Source organism: Sitophilus oryzae, unplaced genomic scaffold (genome assembly GCF_002938485.1).
Source record: "Sitophilus oryzae breed Bouriz unplaced genomic scaffold, Soryzae_2.0 scaffold_1494_pilon_pilon, whole genome shotgun sequence".
Classification (NCBI taxonomy): Eukaryota; Metazoa; Arthropoda; class Insecta; order Coleoptera; family Curculionidae; genus Sitophilus; species Sitophilus oryzae.
This window is the reverse complement of record NW_022146163.1, coordinates 5,352,949-5,371,189: the sequence shown is the minus strand read 5'-3', so window position 1 is coordinate 5,371,189 and position 18,241 is coordinate 5,352,949. Positions and strand designations below refer to the sequence as shown.

General features: G+C 31.0%; 2 protein-coding genes across 2 annotated transcripts; one reads left to right on the top strand and one right to left on the bottom strand.

Moving 5' to 3' along the window:
- The first annotated feature begins 309 nt into the window (after positions 1-309).
- LOC115877572 (SUN domain-containing ossification factor) lies at positions 310-11,742 on the top strand. Its single transcript, XM_030893816.1, has 4 exons — positions 310-587; positions 640-888; positions 4,157-6,035; positions 10,630-11,742. Exons 1-4 carry the CDS (start codon positions 526-528, stop codon positions 11,506-11,508), a joined length of 3,069 nt encoding a protein of 1,022 aa, XP_030749676.1. The 5' UTR covers positions 310-525; the 3' UTR covers positions 11,509-11,742.
- A 137-nt stretch (positions 11,743-11,879) lies between these two features.
- LOC115877573 (exocyst complex component 8) lies at positions 11,880-17,455 on the bottom strand. Its single transcript, XM_030893817.1, has 3 exons — positions 16,608-17,455; positions 13,678-14,618; positions 11,880-12,547 (listed from the first exon to the last, which is right to left on the bottom strand). Exons 1-3 carry the CDS (start codon positions 17,322-17,324, stop codon positions 12,118-12,120), a joined length of 2,088 nt encoding a protein of 695 aa, XP_030749677.1. The 5' UTR covers positions 17,325-17,455; the 3' UTR covers positions 11,880-12,117.
- Between the last annotated feature and the right edge of the window lie 786 nt (positions 17,456-18,241).

Genomic DNA, 18,241 nt, shown 5'->3' with positions numbered 1-18,241 from the left:
TTGTCGGTAAGCAAAATCCCTGTCCAAAAATTTTGACGATCAGCGCCATCATCCGTCATAATTGGGAAACTTTTGCTGGAACCATTTTTAATATTTCACTTACATGGCCCTGAATGTTAGTAGCAAAGTAACAAAATATTCTTTACAGGACTTGACAGTGACTTGAAATATTATATATGATTAAATTTTTGTGCATTCTTTTTTTGCGGCGTTTACCTATTTCCGAATATTCTCTATTCAAAAGACGATAGCCCTAGCAGCTGCGGCCAAAAAATATGTATAGATGTAAAAAAAAGTGAGAAATTAAAAAGAAGAACTATTTTTTTATATATCTGAAAAAACTTTTTAAACTGACGTCAGTTTTCGAGTTTTTGACAAAAATGTCCAATTAATAACACAAAAATTTGTTTTTGGTAACTGAAATCCATTTAAAAATGTGTCTTTTGTGATTGTGTTATAATAGTATAAGGAATTAAAAATGTCCGAAAAGACTTACAAAATTTGCTCTAATATAAACAGTTTAACATGAGGATAGTGAAGATATTTGGATCATTTTCTCTTCTTCATTTCGTAGTTTTTTATATAAGGTAAATTGATTTATTAATTTGTGCTTTAAGAAGTAGTGGTCTATTTTTTTAGTGCGGTTTTTTTACCCTGTGTCCTTTTGGACCCTTTGAGTTTAAATGAACCTAACTTGGATATTCAGCATACATCTGCATCATCTGAAAATTTAACAAATACAAGTACTGATCAAGGTAACCCTAAGGAACCGTTAACAGCAGAAACATCACAAACTGAAATAATTCTTGAAACCAAGGTACCAAAGGAACAAGACTTGAAATTGCAATATTCAGAAGTTATATCCCAAAGTTCAGGTGTTGAAAAAGAGTAAGTAAACATAACATCACAGTAAGAATTCTGTTTATTTATAAATGTATAATTCTTTTAATTTTGTAAACTTTTATATAGTTACACAAGTTAATGTTTTAACCTTGAATTATTTTAAAACCCTAAAAAATATTTCAAGGATGTTCCAAGTTACCTTTAGATGTTAGAGATTACACAACTGGGTTTAAGTTTATATAACCTTTGTAATACTCTGTACTTATAAAGTTAAAGAAATATCCCAGCGAGGATAAGATTGTTTAACTTGTATTATAGTTCCTCTGACATACATTATCTTTTTATGCTAACTGGTGTATAAAACTGCACAAGGTGTTTGTTTTATAAATTTTAACGGCATTTTGTTCATGCATTATTCATATATTGAACATGCTCTATTTACTCATAACTCTAATAATCTTGTTATTGCTGTTATTGAATTCTTTTTAAAAAGTGTTGTTGAGCAAATATATCACATGATTTTTACCCAACAAATATTTGAATACATGAATTGGATAAAGTTACAAGGAAATAATAATGTAATTGTATTTTTGCGGCACAATTTGAAAAAAGTTTTATTTTCCTGTGAAGATATAGTTCTATTTAATGATAATAAGTTTAAACATAATTATAACATGAGAAATAAGAATGTGAGTATAGTTGAAAAATGTAATTTATATTTATAAAAAATATGAAGTATATTCTGTATAAGTTTGCTAATTCTTAATTTTAAAAGTAATGTAATACAAACATCTAGATATATTTCTATTATCAATTTTATAACAAAAAAATTGCTTAGTGTTGGTGAATATGTAAAAATAATTAATCTTCTGAAAAAATAAAATAAATCTAGTGTTTAATATGTATCTATTATAAGTACATATTCTGCTAATTTTTGTCAGACAAAAATGAACTGTTTATTTTGATAAGTATTTATTTTATATACAGCATATATATTTTGATATAAACTCTCTAAGTAAACTCTCAAGGCTAAATATGTTGTTATACTCTATTCAATGAACTTTATCTGCTGGTAATCTAAATATATACTGAGTGGTTTAAATAAAAAGTTGTATTCTATCAATCAACAAAGGAAGAAATTTTAATGTATACATATTTTAAAACATTGTTAGCTCTATTCAGGCAGTTAGAAAACAGAAATGAAATGAAGCAATTCTAATTGCATATTCAGACTCAAAGTTTTTGATCAGACTTGATCAGGGTATGATATTTCTTGTTTCCACTATATATTCGCCCGGTATTGAAGAATCTACATTATAGCAATTACATATTTGGTATTTCTTAAAAAATAATTTTGGGCTTTTCATCACTGGAAGAAAATCTCCAAATAAAAAAGTTATTAGGTATTTGTAAACGTTTTTTTTTATGAAAAAATATGTTTTTATGTTGTACATTTTCTTCTAGTGGCGAAATACCTAGAATTATTTTCAAGAAATGTACCCGCCACAGAGGTATAGACATTATTTAACTCTTAGGTAATCTGAAAATTAAAATCTCCATTAGAAACAATAGCCATTTCAATAGCTATCTTCATAAAAATTGAAGGGGTGGCTCCAATATCCAGGTAGCTTCACTTTTTTTAGAAAATGAGTTTTTTAATTAATTACCTTTTAAAAAAATTGGCCGATTGTTTCCTACAACAATCAGTTCTCTCGATATAACAGTAAATAAATGGCGACGTTAGTTGGAGCTGCCTTGCTCTGGGTTTGCAGCAGGAATCGGGCAGCTCTTTTGATTTCCCACAAATTTATTAAAATGGAGCTGCCTGGTTATTGCAGCCACCTCTTCAATTGGTTTTAGGAAAAAGTTTTAATGGTACCATGCCAGAAAACCGAGGCAGCACTTTCGTTGAAACTCGCGCGACCTAACTTTATAGAAAAAACGGCCATCTAAATACCGTATGATCGAATAAAAACAGCGTCCAGTTGGCTTGGAAATGACGATCGATGACATTTCCCGTATAAATTTACATATAAAATGACAGCGATCTTATTTCATAGCCATCGCTGACACCGTTTTTATTCGATCATACGGTAGTTACTTAGTAAAAGTAAATAGAATAATTAACAATAATTATGTTGTAGTATGTATAATGTGTGTAGTCTTCTACAACAATTATGTTACTTGCTTTGGAAACTGTGTCTTAATAACTATAGTTCCGACAAATTTATTTTATTATTACTTAGGTATATTCAAAGATTATTCATTAAATTTGAAAAGGTACTTGAAAAAGTTTAATAAGTGCAAATTTAAATCGAAAATAAAGTTAATGATAAAAATAAATTATTTACATGTGTTATCTGTGTAGTTTCATAAAATCAATGTTTTTTTATGAAAACGAAAAACAATTTCATACATATATATTTTAGATTTTTACTGAGGACTGAATTCTCAAAAAAATACCTTTTAAACTGAACAATCAGAATCAGATAACAACTTACCTATATCAAAATTTGGTAGTTCTGATAGTTTTTTTAGGGTTCCGTACCCAAAGGATAAAAACGGGAACCCTATTACTAAGACTTCGCTGTCCGTCCGTCTGTCACAAAGGTCTATCTTATGAACCGTTATAGCTAGACAGTTGAAATTTTTACAGATAACAAATACTAAAAACAGAATTAAATAAATGTTTATAAATAAAAAAATACTTTCACTAAACATTATCTTTGAAGTATGAATTTTACATAGAATCTTTCAAGTCCTCGGTGGCCACGTGGTTAAAGCGTTAGGACTTTACGCTGCTCACATTGGAGCTGTAGCAAGGCAGGTTCGAATCCTAGTCAAGGCGACTTTTTTTAATCGTTTTTTTTAATTTTTACATATTTAATTTTAGTTTTTACATATTTATTTTTAGTTTTTACATATTTATTATTGATTAATACAATTTTTAGTCATGTGTTTCTTCATTTTTTTTAAATTACTTATAGGCGCATTCAAAATTTCAGCTAAATCGGAAAAAAAGTTTATAGTAATATAGTGTCTAATGTATAGATAATGAATGGTACGGAACCCTTCGTGCGCGAGTCTGACTCGCACTTGACCAATTTTTTTGTTATTTAGAAAACCTATAAAAAGAAAAAATATAGAATGTGGGGATTCCAATAATACGCCAAAAATTTCTTTTCTAAAACAAGTATTTACGGAGACATATATTGGCTATAGTGAACATCCAATTCATCCTTTTTTTCAAAATTAAAAAACTTTTTATTATTTATTGTATCTATTTGATTTATTGTTATTGATTTATTTTCAGAATTATAAATAATGATACACCTGTAGCTGTGTCACAAGTTGATTCGGCTACTAAAGAATTTCAAGAAAATGTTCCACCATTATCGTCAGACGGGGCATCACAACATGAAGGAACTCAAAAAACCAACGTTAGCCACATTTTACCTGGAGCTAGCGAAGAGGAAATTAATGATAACATCACCATTTCAGTATCAGACAGTGAGAAGCATACAAATAACTTAACAGATAAGGTTGCCGAAGATATACCTTCATTTTCGGAATGGGCGCAGAAACAACTCGAAGAAGTTGAAAAAAAGGAACAGTCCAACTTTTCCACGCCAACTCAACAGTTTGCGAATACGACAAAACCCGGATCTGCAGCTAAGTTAAGGTGGAAGAATTACGCGTCGGTAGATTGCGGCGCTAAAGCCATATTAGCAAATAGCGAAGGCAAAAATTCGTGGGCAATATTATCTCCTTCCAGAGATGAATATAAACTTGATCCTTGTAATAGTAGAATCTGGTTTATTGTTGAATTATGCGAAGCAATTCAATTGAAGAAAATTGATATTGCTAATTATGAGTTATTTTCATCCTCACCTAAGGAATTTACAGTTTCAGTTAGTGATAGGTTTCCCACTAGAGATTGGTCTATTATAGGTAATTTTGAAGCAAAAGATGAAAGAGATGTCCAAAGTTTTGATATTAGTACTGATACATTTGGAAAATATGTTAAAGTAGAAATAAAATCTCATTATGGTTCTGAACATTACTGCCCATTATCACTATTTAGAGCCTATGGAACTAATGTGTTTGAGGTGCTTCAGAAAGATGACCCTGCTCATGAACAACCTATAGAAGACGACGATGATGATGATGAAGCACTGGATAATGCTATTAAAAATGACGGTCAATCTGGAAATATATTAAGCTCAGCAACAGATGCCGTGCTTTCAATGGTAAAAAAAGCTGCTCAAGTACTTGGAAATAAAGTAACGAATGATTCTAGTCAATTAAATAATGGCACAAGTTCCGAAATATCCATTATGAAAAGTTGCAGTTCTCCTAGTCATTATGTTGTTTGTAACAATTGTTCTGATTTGTTGTTTGGAAAAATATTTGAGCTGTTGAGTTGTAAGCAGGAGGAAATTAAAAACCTAGTCAGAATTCCTTTTGTAAAACAATCTTTGATAAGCTCGGAGGTATGTAAAAGTTATGGATTTCATCTTGGTGACAAGTCCAGTAAAATCAGTTTAAAAACCTGTCCAGAATGTGTAGTTTCGTTCTTTCCTCCTCATTATATTGGAGCCATGTGTAATGTGTTAGCAACCATACAGAATAAAGTACTATACAATACAAGTTATCAATATGTAAATATTACTGAACCTACTGCAAAGGAAGTATTATCTGATATGGAGGAAGAATCGAAAATAAATTTGACAGAGATTGACTCTAAACAAAATAGTATTGAATATACTTTAACTCATCAGCCAACAGAACCTCTAAATGTAGATCAGTCAAATATAAATTCAAAAGCTAGTTATTCTACTGATATAACCTACACATCTAAAATAAAACCTTCAAAGTCGCTGGTAACAGAATTACCGGAACATTCAGAACTTAATACAGCATCAGCTAATATAGAAGAAGCTGCTGAACAAGTCAATAATGTCGAGCAACAAGAAGACCCTGACGTTTCAAATGTAGAACCAACACTTGTGGAGAGTACAACTGAAGTACTTCTTGAAGTAGAAACGACGGAGAGTAGTGGTGAAGATAACATGGACAAAATGATGACAGATTTCAGTAGTGAACCTAGTCCAGTTGTAAACACTGCAAATGCTGCCACTCTTCAGGGACAGAAGGAATCTGTCTTCTTGAGGTTGTCCAACAGAATTAAGGTACTTTTTTATTGAATTTATTAACATTTTTTTTATAAAAATTATGACCATATCTCTGCATCCCAGGGAATAAGCAAAAGATTATATTTATGACAGTGACAGTTTTGTAATTTTAATGTCAATGTAGTTCTGTCAAAGTCTGTAGTTCTGTCTAAAATGGTTTTAATCAAGAGGGCTATTTATTATATTTTTGCTGATATCTTCGGTTTGAAAAAAGGTATCAAGATGCGGTTTTTACTGAATTATTAAGCTTTTATTCCTCTTTACTACAATTTTTATTATTTATTTACTAAACTATTCGAAACGCTAAAAGTACTTGGAAGAAAATTATGATAAATGGAAAAAATGGTAAGATTTAACACCCTGTAGATACGGAACAAATCTGAATCGGACCTATATTGATATGAAAAATAAATCTTATTTTTACGTGAGAAATCTCCCCACGAGAGATGGCACATGTTTTTTGAAACACCCTCTATATCTACAATTATTATTATTAAAAATTACTCAATGTTGAGAAATAAATTAACCTCTTATGAGTTGAGAAAATATTTTATTTTGTTTTTATCACAAGTAAATTTAAGTAAGGCGCCATCATTCATATTGTTTTATCAAATTTATTTTGGGATTAAGATATCTATGATTTAGCGTTTTTTTCTAATTATCTTTAAAAATCCGATCGTATAACGAATCTAGTACTGTATGAGGTACACCATACAATTTATTTTTTAAAATAAATTGACGATTTTTAAAATTTTAGAAACACATAAATCTACCAGACTTAGCGTTTTCTTATTTCTAGAACATGAAACATAATATGCGCGTATTTAGAAAACAGCAGTAGTAGGACAATAAAACGTTTTGCATGAATTATAGCACAATATCCACAACTACGCACCTTTTATAAGAGATCTGGAAGGTTGATATCTCCGGATATTGTGTTATGATTCGTGTAGAACCATAAACCATTCTTCCACGTTTTGTTCTCGTTCTGATGATTTTATAATTATATTATACAGGGTGCATGGTTAGAATTGTATTCAGAAAACTTCAGCAGCATATTCTGCAGATAAAAATAAGCAAAAAAGTTCATATAAATTTATATCCTAAAATGCTTCGTTTCCGAGATACAAGTTTCATTATACATGAGAAATTTATTTTCGATGTCAATATGACTTCTTCTTGAAGGGGGCGTCACCTTCATGTTTTAACTCATTCGAAGAGTAATAACTTTTCGTCTGTACCGGTATAAAACTAGTGAGTGAAAAAATATACATTTCCTTAATTTTTTTACGTAAAAAATGTCTCTTGGTAAAAATCGCTACGAGAAACCGTTTTCAAGATATTTGGAATGGAAATAGTCAATACATGTCACATTATTGGCAAAAAATAAATATGTTGATTATAGTTATTTGACTGAAATAATAAATTTGAGAACTTTTTATTATATATCATAAATGTTTCTAGAAAAAAAATACGATAAAACAGTTTCTGTTGAATCTTTGGCACAAAAGTTATACATATTTCGATTCCAAATATCTTGAGAATCATTAATCGTAGTGATTTTTACTAAGATACCTTTTTTACGTAAAAAATGACGGAAATGTATATTCTTTCGCTCGGTAGTGTAATACAGGTACGGACAAAAAGTTATTACTCTTCAAAACAGCTATAAAGTACGTAGGTCTACACCCCCTACAAGTAGCAGTCATACTCACATCGAAATCGAATTTCTCACGTCAAAAAAGACCCAGTGACAAATTTTCATTCAAATATTGGCGTTACCCATTACCTCAGAAATTATTTGAAAAAATCGAAATAAATGTGAAATTCGAAACGAAGCATTTTAGGACATAAATTTATACGAACTTTTTTCTACTTATTTTTATCTGCAGAATATGCTGCCGAAGTTTCCCGAATACCATTCGGACCATCCTGTATAATATACTTTACCATGACCAACATGACAGACAGGCCAGAGACATCGATTTGTGACGTCACCGCACTGGTCCGGCTTTTGTATTGTGCCATATGGTACTGCACATAGGTTTTGCATAAATAATAGTATTTATTGATAGTTTTGCCAGATATAAATATGAAAAATATTATACAGAGAGGTATTAAAAAATAACATAATTGAATAGCATTAAAATTTAGATCTAAAGCACGAATATTAATATGAAATAAACTACAGCATAAGCTGAACAAAATAAAATCTAGATAATAAAAAGCGTGTCCTAAAATTGCGTTAGCGAGTATTCAGCAACTAGTAATAACATATAGTCTGTCCAACGACAAAATCCTTGACAGTGATAGATGTGTCTGTCATTTTAATTTCAAAGTAGTTTATTTTATTTTACAAAGAAATAAGTTGGTACAATTGGAACGCATAATTAATATATTTAAATTTTGAGTGACAAGTGATTACTTCAAAATATTGTAAAAAAAACTGTATAAAACTGAAAAAATCTAATCTTGGTTAATTAACTTTAATCTTAATGTTTTTCTGCAGCACTAAAATTTATTATTTACCTATTGTGTGATGTTATTTTACAGATACTCCAGTTTTTGGTACCATATACGAGATGGTATACATCTTTATTTGTGGCTAATACAACTTTCTGGTCATAGTCTCTGACAAGCTGTGTCTCTGGCGGTCTCTGTGCACCGAATATTAACTGTAAACTATGGTCTGGGTCAACACTTAATTTTCCCTACAGTTTTCCTCCACTTAATTTTTTTTCACACCAAGCACCAAACCAAACAAAACGACACAGTCCAAAATGCAAAATATTTATCATTTCTATTTGACATAATTTGACACAAAATTATAACCTATAATTTGGCAAGAATTTAACAATTCTCAAAAATCTTAAGTTGAGTTCATACGCATATGCGTCCGTTTGTCGTTCATCGTTGCGTCAAACCAATAATATTTAAATATGATCTGTCATTTTTGAAATAAACCAATAAAACTGGTTAAAAACAACAAGAGACGACGCATGACGTATTTATTTATAAACCCATCCATAGTTAACTTAAAAAATATTAGAAACTTTTTTTAGTGAAATAAATGGATTGGTATGGAAGTCATCTGCTTTTTTTCTGTCATCGTCTGTCGAAATCTTACCTGAGAAAAAAAACAGAGTATACCTGTGATAAAAAGTTTCCAAATATTAAAAAATTTGAAAACTATGCTTTTTTTTATATACTTTATTTACTTTTATATACTTTAGTTTATCGACAAGTTAAGAAAATATATTGTATATGATAACGGCAGAATACATTTTAAAGTTTAATTAAAAATAATTGTAAGTAATTTGCCTAACATATTTAAAAAAATGTGGGTATCAGATAGAATTAACTATTAACATTAAGTAATTTGTAGTTCGATGTTCATCAAGTAACCATCTCCATAAATCGTAAATAAAAAGATAAAGATATCATTTTTTTTATATAAAATACTGAAATAAAGTACAAATTCATTTAATTTCTTTAAAATATATTGCCATTTCATAATAATAATAATACTTTTCAATATTTATTTCATCCTGAATTTCCAAATCTTGTTTTCTTTCATCGGGACAGATACTAGCTTTTGTCAAAGCCCTGGGACTGTATGATGAGTTATTTTTTCTCTTTATGGGAACATGCACAGAGGGTCCATAAGAGGGTTGATTTGGAAAAATTGTAGGCACAGCATGTTCTGTAGGTTTTGGACGTGACCTAGTTACAGTTAATATTGTTGGGAAAGAGAATGTAGACAGATCCTGAGGACTTATTATAATTGCTGCTACAAGGCACAGGCACAGAACAATGTCGCGGAATTTTTTATTTCACAAAGTAAAAATAAAGAAACGAAAACTGTTTTACATAAAAATACACGTCACTTACGTTGGTTTAACACTATACACTAACACTAACGCCTATTAATTATGTTTTTATATAAATTCCCCAACTTTTTCCTAGCTCGGACACACAGCCGGCATCGCCGGTGTTACTATAATTTTTATCGAAAGTATGGCTTTTTCGCGGGTACGATGTTATGAATCGGATCTAGATAGTTCACTCTTCACTCAAAATTATTTTTTTCTCAAAAATTATTTTTTTCACTCAAAAAAATTATTTTTTTCACTGAAAATTATTTAGCGTTTCTATGCTAATAAAATTATTTAGTATAATATTATTGGCATAGAAACGCGTAAAAAACACAGATTTGTTGCGAAACTAATGAAAACAATTGGTTTGTTTACGACTACTAATTCTGGACCACTTCGGTAGAACTGTCAAAACAGTCAGGCCTTGAATATGACGTTAGCCACGACTTTACCTTTTCTTGTTAACTATAAAAAACTATCCTAACCTATCCATATTATAAAGTAGGTATTGAAATAAACCGTAACTTTGATGTGATTTTAACTTTAACCATTTGAGAAACTTACCTCTGAATCTAAGTTATTCCAATTTTCTCTTGGTCAAAACTATGTGCAATATGCTTTAAGAGGTCTAAAAACCTTCCTATCGCTACTATTTGCATGTATTTCAAAATTCTGCTTCGTTGTAACTTGTCTTGTATAAAAGTAATTTGTTTTAGGCATTGGAAAGAAATATGTCCTTGTCCGGACAATACCTGGAAGAACTTAGTAAACGATATAAAAAGCAAGTCGAGGAGATGCAACGAGTGTTGGAAAAAACCGAAAACACTTTAAAGAAGGTTACCGAAAAAGACGAGGAAAGGCTTAAACAACTAGAAGATAAAATCGATTCCTTAACCGTCGCCGTAGAAAGCCTGTTATCCGAACGCGACAGTTGGAAAGTTGCCTCTTACTGGTTGTTTTTTGCCGGCGGTGTTGTATGTCTTATATATTGTTACCAGAGATGTTCAACACCGAAATCTACGTCACCCGTTGGTTCAAAATACGCTCAAATACAGCGCCGCAATTCTACAGACTCCGTTATAAGACAGAGCCCTAAGAAAAAGAAACGGAGACCGAGCGATCAAGCGTTGAAGATTGTCACGACAGCGGCTTCAGGCGACCAAGAACGTTCGAAGAAGAGGCGGAAGAAATCCTCGATCCAGACCGACTCGTTGGACAGCACTGAGAAATTTTTACCGAGATGCACGTCGAGCAAAATCTGGTTGCCGAAATCTCAAAGCGCCGATTGGGTGGAAAGCAGGAAAGTAATCGAAGACATTCCATTTGTTTTAGACGAGTGTGACAATTCAACTCTGGAACCGTTGCCTTTCACAACCGAAGTGGAGGTGATAAAGGTGCCTCCCTTTGTGAACACTGCGACCAACGCGAGATTGAATAGGTCGTTTAAAAGCAAGAAATCGCAAAGTGTGGAGGAAACGCGAAGTCGACAGCCCAGTCCGGTATCGTCGATCACTGGAAGCGTATCCAGTGGTACGGAGCGAACTCCAAAAAAAGAAAAAAAGGGGTTCAAGAAATTATTTAAAAGGGTATTTTAGAGGTGTCGAATAACTAGTTAAATTATTATTGTGTCGATATATGTAGATGGTTAAGACTGAGTAGTAGCAAATTAAATTGCAAATTTATAAACGGAAATAATAAATTAGGCTTTTTTCTGAATAAAATATATCTCAATCCTTATTTTTATTAGTTTTTATTTATTTATTTATCTGTACATTTACTAGCTCTTATGTGTATAAAAATTTGGAATAAAGGCCGATTTATGAAAGAAAATGAATAGTTTTATTCAAATAACAAAATAAAAACCAATATTTAAATGTGGTAGATGGAGAACATTCCAATTTGGAGTCGTTCCTGCCAAAAATAAGATGTGGGAACTTTTGATTCTTGGACGAATGATGCATGTAAATTATTCACCAAAATGGAGTGGTTTCCATTTCTAAAAATATTGACCATTGTGTTTGTTATATTCCTAATATATTTATGCAGATGTGAGTAGTTATTTTATATCTGCTGCTGATATAAAACCACAAGATATTTGTAGTTAAATAACATATTTGTTCTTATCTACATACAGCTCATACTTTTAGTTCTTGATTATACTATACAATTAATAAATTATAAATTAGTTAATAGGTATATATTTATTATAAAAAATCTGATGAATATTTTGTCTTGGTGTTGCGAGAGGATTGCTTTAATAAACCAGAATACTCGTTCCAGAGTTTGTTTAAATGTTCTGATTCGTATCCTGTTTCGCCCTTGATTTTTTTCTGCACCAGTTCAAGAACAGCAACTAATAAAAATTCAATGTTCTTCAAAATAAACCTTTTTTGCTCTATTTGTTGCTCATTATTGTAAGAAACAACGTTGTGCCTCATTTGGGACTCAAAAACAATATAGAGCGTTTCTTCTATCACGTGTAGTAATTCAGTGGTTTTCAGTTTTAGGCAATCGTCAACTAATGTCAAATAAATTTTTGTGAAAGCTACATTACATGATGTTAATTGAAGCCACACGTCTCCAGTAACATAGAAGTCTAATTTAAGTCCCATATTGCTGTATTCTTGTAGATATCTAAAAGTTAAATATTTCAGTAATAGATGATAGCAAATGCCAAACAAAGTACTGCAGACGTCACCAGTGTGTTAAAAAACCTTTATTCTAGGGATTTAGGTTTTAAACACACAAAAAAATAGACTTCTAAGGAAAAAATGGTTCCAATGAAAGCGAAACATGTTTTTTCGGGTAGATAAGTGATGACGGCTGTTTCTGAGATAACTGTGTCATGCTATTCGATTATCATCAGAAAGGGAATACCATTACAATTGATAAGTAATAATCTACACATCATTAAATGGCAGGAAGAAGAAAATTGTAGAATTAGTGCTACATCTGCAGAAAAAAATTTGTTTCGCCAAGATAAGCCATTATTTCACAACTCTGCAATTGCCTTGGCGTTACTTATTTTTAGTTCCCAAATTGAAAGTTGCACTTGGAGGACAAAATTATTCGCCGAGCATGGTTCGTTACCACCTTAAATAACTATTTAGCTTACATAGACGCTAACTACTATTTGGACGGATTGATGTAGTGGAAGAAAGGTTGGGAGAAGTACAGAGCTTAACAAGAGTTTGTAGAAAAGTAAAAAAAAAGTTTGGCATCACTGTAAGGTGCAGACTTTTCAAGTAAAATTCGCGAATATAATAAATGTGAGTATTTTGCTTTAATCCCACACCTTCGCCTAGTCAAAATGCCGGTCGTCGCATCTCTATAAAATTGTGAATATATCAAATTTTAATTCATATTGTTCTATTATTATCGTTCACTCGGCGTTGCAACTTTGCGAATATTTGTCATTTTATGACTGGTTAAAACAAATATGAAACTCAAAACCGCAAACACATTTTGGCACCCCACGTTGGGCTCCATACATTGGTAATCAGCACTAGAAAAACTGAATCACCAAAAAATAGAAGAATGGTAAAAATAGGAACGGAGTTAGTATTCAATTCGACCCCTGTGGCAGCGAACAAACGAAAATCGCTTTCAATTTTCTGAAGATTTTGCTAACTTATACTTTCCTAACAAAAACCTACACCATTCCTAACACAACATTGATGTTTTGTTTGTCAATATTGCAAATACACTTGATGACACGAGCGAAACTTTGTTAGGTATTAGAAATAAAGCCAATATGCACTTACTTGGCCAAACTGGCTTTTGATACTAAATTCATTGGAATCCATTTGTCTTCAGAGGCTCTCAACTTCATTGAATCTACAAGTTTCTCCCTTGTATCTCTCAATGCTTTTACAAATGAAGATCTTAATGCCCCATCTAACTGATAACGAAAATCAACACCGTATGAACATAACCTTTCACACTGAGATCTTACTAACAGCACGCATTCAGTGATTGTAGAAAGACTAGTTTGTGGCATAAAAACTTGTTTGATAAAATGTGTAGTGAATAGATTAAGTTCTCCACTCGCCCAGACTACATAAGCTGAGGCACAGTCAACTGAATCAGGAAAAGCTCTCAAAAATTCCTCTGACATATGACACATATTAGTAAAAACGACACTAGCCAAATGCCTGACATACATTGTCGTCGAGCCTTCTCTTTTTACTCTTTTACATTGAGTTTTCAACATACTACTACATAATTTTAAGAACAAGTCACATGATTGAGTAGATCTTCCCAACTGATTAAGCAATCTCACAGCTCTTCTTGTAGCCCTTAATCCACCTTGTAGTGATTTATCAGGGTTAACTTCTAGTTCCTTCATCAGGGTCTCTATTAAACTGTCTTGCTTTTGTTCAACTTTTTTCTTAACATCTATGATAACATGATCGAGTTCACCATTTTGTACTGTAATTTTTGTTATGTAATTTTGGGCTTTTTGTAAGTAATTGGCTGCATCTTCAAAATGTCTTTGGGCAATGCAGACATCAAGTTCATCAGCTACATCCAAAAACCATTCAGGATGTATTATAGTAACTTCTTCTGGTTTATTATTGATACTTAAATCAACCGACGTTGACCTAGAGGGTGACAATTTTTCTGACAAAGTCGATTCCCTTTTTTGTTGTTCAGCAGCTAACTTTGTTTTTTTGGCCTGATCTATTTTATCTAACCATTCTTTCTGCAACAGTTTGACTCCAATTAATAGTATGCCTATTAAATGAGTAAAAATCACCTCAAGTGGATCCCCATTTCTCACTTGATTATGATATTTAAGTTTACATGTTCTAGTGTAAAGTAGATACCAGTATCAATGCTGAAACAGGTCCTTTAAACTAGTTTTAACAATTTTTTACAATGAAAACCTTCTGATTCAATTGAAATCAAAGTTTATATGTGTACATACAAATACTAGCGCCTTCCTTAGATGACGTCACGCGTAAGCCTTAAGGCCTTCTTTTTGGGTGGTAACGGTCAAAGAGAGCGCTCACCCCTTAGAGATAAATAACTAAATTTGCTCTAGCTTTCAATTTTTTATTTGTTGACTTAAAATTAATTAAAAATATAATATTTAATTTTTTTGAATATTATGTCAAAATAAGAATATTAATCCTTAAAATTTCATTATACAGGGACAGGCAATAGTGCGTCGGGCATCTTTAGCTACTAGAATAAAAAACTTGAGAATTTTGTTTAAGTGCAAGCCTAAAGTATGTACGAAGATGTATTTCAGGAAAATATTTTAATTTCTATAGCATGGCTCAAAAAAGTGTAAGTGAATCGGGATGATTTTTTTAAATGGAACACCCTGTACATTATTTTTTTATTAGATGGAGAGTTGGAAAATGAATTGTTTTTTTGTACCGTATGATCGAATAAAAACGGCGTCAGCGATGGCTATGAAATGAAGATCGCTGTCATTTCATATCTAAAATTATATGGGGAATGTTATCGATCGTCATGTCCAGGCCAACTGGACGCCGTTTTTTTTCTCGATCATACGGTATTTAAAGTATTTCAAAAATTTTAATGGTTTTTTGCAGATACACGCAGTGTTATTTCATATGGCTCTTTCAACTGTAAAATACGAGGGAAAAATCCTTAGATTAAGGAAAAATCACTGGGTGGCTTTGATAAAAATTTACTGTGTAAATGCCATATAAAATATAAAACCGCGAATATCTGCGAAACCGTTAAAAATTTTGAAATACTTTAAATACAAAAAATGTTCATTAATTTTCCATCTGTTGAAAAAATAATATACAGGGTGTTCCATTTAAAAAAAACGAAGAAAAGTTATTTTATATTTTAGAAAGTTTGGCGTAGAATTTTGAACATAAAGTAAGTACAGACTATTTAAAGTAAATATCCAATAAAGTTTTGATTTCATGACTATTCTTGTATTTTTAATAATTTTTTTAGAGAAGGCTGAAAAATATATTATTTCTTATTTAATTATTAATATCTCTGAAACTATCAAAATATATTTACTCATATCTTAGGATTATGTAAAGTAATCTGAAAGGAAGCCAAAAATGAAATAATATACAGGGTGTTCCATTAAAAAAAATCATCCCGATCCACTCACACTTTTATGAGCCACCCTATAGAAGTTAAAATATAATCTTTAACTACAAGTCCGAAAAATTTTCATTGTAAAAAAATTGTTAAAATGTAAAGCTGAAAACTTCTTTTTCGGGGATTTATTACTGGTATTGTCTAGAGTAAAATTTTCTTTCAGAGTATTAAATTTGACTGATATAGTTTTTTTAATTTAAGATTTATTTTATTATTTGAAGAAAAAGTTTTTTTTGTAAATTTAGATTGGTTTACTTAAATTATTATTTATATTATTAAACTATTATTATTATTATTAAATTAATTAACAATATAATAATAGATAGATATTAAACTTTGAATTTCTTATCAAGGAATATTAAACCATAAATGTGTAAAATTTTATTATACATAATTATCACTAATAGTGCTTGAAAATCAATTTTTAATTAAAATGTTTCCTGTAGGTTTTTTAAATTAAAATAAAACAATTGAAATTGTTTTTGGAGCTTTATTACTGATGGTGTTTATATTAAAACTATGAACTTCAATTCCACAGTCGAGTAGAGAATGAGAGATCTATACAAGGTGATCTTGAGAAGGTGACACTTACCTTGCTTGTATTTGATGAACACTGAAAAACTCTAGTATCAGGAAAAATTAATAATTTAAAAGCATGTTTGATATTGCCCAAATCACGAACATTTACAACAGCTAAACTACCCAATTCGTACATACTTTCAAATGCATACCTCATTATGCCTCGACTGTTTGAATTTCTAATTGTTATCATTAACCCATCATTAAATAAATAAACATGCACAAATTTCAAAGCCGTACTTTCAGTAGGATCAATTTCCAGTAAGTCACCTTCAAAAAGTAAAGTTCTACCAGGCACTTCCAGTAAATCCTTACAGTTTTCTACTTTTTCAAGGATCATTGATAGTTTTTGCTTGTTTTCCTCCTCAACTTCTTGCTCACTTAATTTATTATTAGTTTCAACATTAACGTGAGTACCATCTTCTAAAATTGATGTAGCAGATAAGGCATTTAATAAAGATTTTTGCTCGGAAAGCAAATGCGATAATTGGTACATTTCACTTTCTAAGTGAGAAATTTCTTTAGCAGTTTCAATAAACTGTACATAATTCTGATACACGTTTCTCTTCAAACTGCTACTGGTTTCATCTGCTAAAGCTTGAATTTTCTTTTTAATATTCTGCAATTCGGAACCACCTACATAATTTTGCGATGTGTCTCGTACATACTTTTCGGCAACAAATTCTGGATCACCGAATAATTGAAAACTTGGTTCTTTCAACTGTTCCATGTTAATAGTATAAATTGTAAGTAAGTTTTCCGCATAAATGGAATAGTGAATAGAATGAGAAGTATATTATAAATAGCAGTCAAAATGCTAACACAAATATTTAGTATTTAACTAGTTTCTAGTTTTGACGTTTAAAAATTAGGTTAAATTTGTTTTTGTGCTATAAATTTTTGACAAGACTACTTAACTCGAAATCATATATAATTTCAAAACATATATGATGTAGGTTCATGATAATTCCCATATATAATTTATGTTAGTTTATTTTTTGACGCGGATTTACGAGTTTTAAATTTCGTGTTTCGAAATATAGGATGTAAGCAATTTAAGCGGTAATGGTGTGGATCCGGTGGCTGACCTTGAAACGAGTTTTTGCTGCATATAGTCACTGACACTACGCATGCGCACATCTTCGATGTTGCCAGATTGCAAGTTATTTTGGAATTATTTTCAGTAGAAAACAAATATGTGCTTTTCAGTGTTTTTTTTTGTCAATATATACCGTATGATCGAAAAAACGGCGTCCAGTTGGCTGGGAAATGACGATTGGGGACATTTACCATATAAAATGACAGCGATCTTCATTTCATAGTCATCGCTGACGCTATTTTTTTTCAATCATAGTACGCCGGTATATTATTTATATTATTATTTTAATATTTCGCACAACACGTGAACGCTTATTATGTATTTTCATAGTCAATAAAATTAAAAAGAAATAAAATTCTAGATTCCCATAATTAATCTAATTGCTCTAGATTGTTATACTATGTTTAAAAAGTGCTTTATTAAAAATTCGGGAAATTAAAAGGGATGTGTCCAAGTTTTTTCTTTTTTTTAAATTTTTAATTGATGTAGCTCCATGTCATGTTCATAATAGTTTTTTTTAAACATTCCATCAAAACTACGGAGGCCTT